The 2,476-nt window shown below is 43.2% G+C and overlaps 1 protein-coding gene across 1 annotated transcript; it reads left to right on the top strand.

The window, feature by feature from the left end:
- The first annotated feature begins 595 nt into the window (after positions 1 to 595).
- Positions 596 to 1,523, top strand: LOC116897915 (UBX domain-containing protein 2A). Its single transcript, XM_032899316.1, has one exon. It carries the CDS (start codon positions 643 to 645, stop codon positions 1,417 to 1,419), a length of 777 nt encoding a protein of 258 aa, XP_032755207.1. The 5' UTR covers positions 596 to 642; the 3' UTR covers positions 1,420 to 1,523.
- Positions 1,524 to 2,476: the final 953 nt, after the last annotated feature.

Below are 2,476 nucleotides of genomic sequence, written 5' to 3'. Positions count from 1 at the left end.
GAATCTTTCATCAGGCAGAAGGATCTGGTAGTGACATCTGTGGAGTGAGCATTCCAGTTTTACTGAAGGGAGAAAGCTCAGCTTATGGAGATTTCCATCATGAGATGCATGTCCACTAGACCCTGATCTGTTGTGAGGAGTAGAGGAAAAACCATAGGTCAAAACACTTTTAAACAAGTATATGATAGAAAGGCGGCATTGACTGAGGGTCTCATTTCCATGCCAGTCTACTGACCTCTCTGTTTAGACTTTATTGGTGAGATTTAGTGCAACAGGAACAACCTTACTTATTCATCCAACATTGGCATTGCCCTCTCTTGCTCTTGCTAGCACCCCAGGCAATAGCTTTGGTTTGGAAGATTTTAGGGCACTCCGAAGAAAAGCTCAGATAGAGAATGGAGAAAATTAAAAAAAAAAAAATATACGGCCCCGGCGCGCTCCCTGTTTCAGCCATGGGAGTCGCGGAGCCGTCCCGGCGCGCGCCGGGCGGCCTGAGGGCGGTGGTCAGATCTGCGCGGTTGGCCGCTGGTCAGAGGGTTTCCGGCGCTCCTGAAGGGGGGCTGCAAGCCTGGCGGCGGCGCTTGCCGGCCCCGGGGACTGAGGACTAGGCCGTGGGGCCGCGCCCTGAGTAGCACAAAGAGAATGAAAGAAGTAGATAATCTTGACAGTATAAAAGAAGAATGGGTTTGTGAAACAGGACCTCCTGACAATCAACCCCTCAATGATAATCCACAAAAGGACTGTGAATATTTTGTTGACAGCCTTTTTGAGGAAGCAGAGAAGGCTGGTGCTAAATGCTTGTCCCCCACTGAACAGAAGAAACAGGTAGATGTAAATATAAAATTGTGGAAAAATGGATTCACTGTCAATGATGATTTTAGAAGTTACTCTGATGGTGCAAGTCAGCAGTTTCTGAACTCCATCAAAAAGGGGGAATTACCTTCAGAATTACAGGGAGTTTTTGATAAAGATGAGGTGGATGTTAAAGTTGAAGATAAAAAAAATGAAGTATGTATGTCTACAAAGCCTGTGTTCCAACCCTTCTCAGGACAGGGCCACAGACTAGGAAGTGCTACACCAAGAATCGTTTCTAAAGCAAAGAGTATTGAAGTTGACAATAAAAGCACTTTGTCTGCTGTTTCACTGAACAACTTGGAGCCCATCACCAGGATCCAGATCTGGTTAGCCAACGGGGAAAGGACTGTCCAAAGATTTAACGTTTCTCATAGGGTGAGCCACATCAAAGACTTCATTGAAAAATACCAAGGAACTCAGAGAAGCCCTCCCTTTGCCCTGGCAACAGCTCTTCCTTTCCTCAGATTTCTGGATGAGACGCTCACATTGGAAGAAGCAGATTTGCAGAATGCTGTAATCATTCAGAGACTCCAAAAAACTGCCGAACCTTTTAGAAAACTCTGATAGTTTTTATTTTTGAGAGACTGAGAGAAATGATGGTTGGAATCATACATGCTGAAGTGAGAGATAGAAGTCAGTATGACCAAAGTTGTGGTTTGAGGGCTTCTTAATCCTTAGGGGGGGTTCAAACATCACAAGCTAAAGAGAGTGACATGACTGTAACCCAGAGTCAGTACACTTTTCTCAGACAGGCTATTCAGAAAAAATTGAGTTAACCCATATTTATTAAATAGCTGTGGTCTAAGTTAGCAGAGTAGTCAGTTAGCTAACTCAACAAGCACTCAAGTATTTTGAAACAGCAGATATTTATATAAATGGCTCTCACTTTTAAATAGCAATACATTAAAATACTATACATGACATATTAAAGCATCAATGTAATTATTATATTGCCTGTGCTTCTCGGAGCTTTCCAGGTTGTTTTGTTTTGTTTTGTTTTTTTCTCCCCAGAGCTGGGGACCGAACCCAGGGCCTTGCGCTTGCTAGGCAAGCGCTCTACCATTGAGCTAAATCCCCAACCCCCAGCTTTCCAGTTTTTATTCTGTGATGGCAAGAGATACTCAAATATTCATTTGGCAACAGTATCGAAGATGTATACTCTTCTAGGAATAAAATTGTGTAGCTTAATGTAATATTAATATTAATCTGTCTACACAGTTTTCTATACTTTCTATAAGTAATTTTATGGGCTGGGAACGTAGTTCAGTGGTAGAGAGCATATGCCATGAATACATGAGACTCTAGGTTCTGTCAATCCCTAGCAGTACAAAAATATCCTTTAAATTTGTAATGTAAAAGCACACACAAAAAAATTGACCAAAGCCGGGTGGTAGTGGCAGAGCATGCCTTTAATTCCAGCACTTTGGAGGCAGAGGCAGGAGGATTTCTGAGTTCAAGGACAGCCTGTCTTACAGAGCTAACTTCCAGGGTTACATAGAGAAACCCTGTCTAGAAAAAAAATCAAAGTTTTCAGATCTTTACTCATTTACAATCAACTCTGAAACTGCCTGCAGCGGTGCGTGCCCTGCAGCTCCAGCTCACACCGAGCCGAGAGGGAAGG

Source organism: Rattus rattus, chromosome 4 (assembly GCF_011064425.1).
Source record: "Rattus rattus isolate New Zealand chromosome 4, Rrattus_CSIRO_v1, whole genome shotgun sequence".
In the NCBI taxonomy this organism is placed as follows: Eukaryota; Metazoa; Chordata; class Mammalia; order Rodentia; family Muridae; genus Rattus; species Rattus rattus.
The sequence above is the reverse complement of the archived record's forward strand: the minus strand, read 5'-3'. Positions and strand labels throughout refer to the sequence as shown.

Excerpts from the sequence above, each read along its gene's own strand:
- LOC116897915 (XM_032899316.1), top strand. The coding sequence starts at position 643 with ATGAAAGAAGTAGATAATCTTGACAGTATAAAAGAAGAATGGGTTTGT.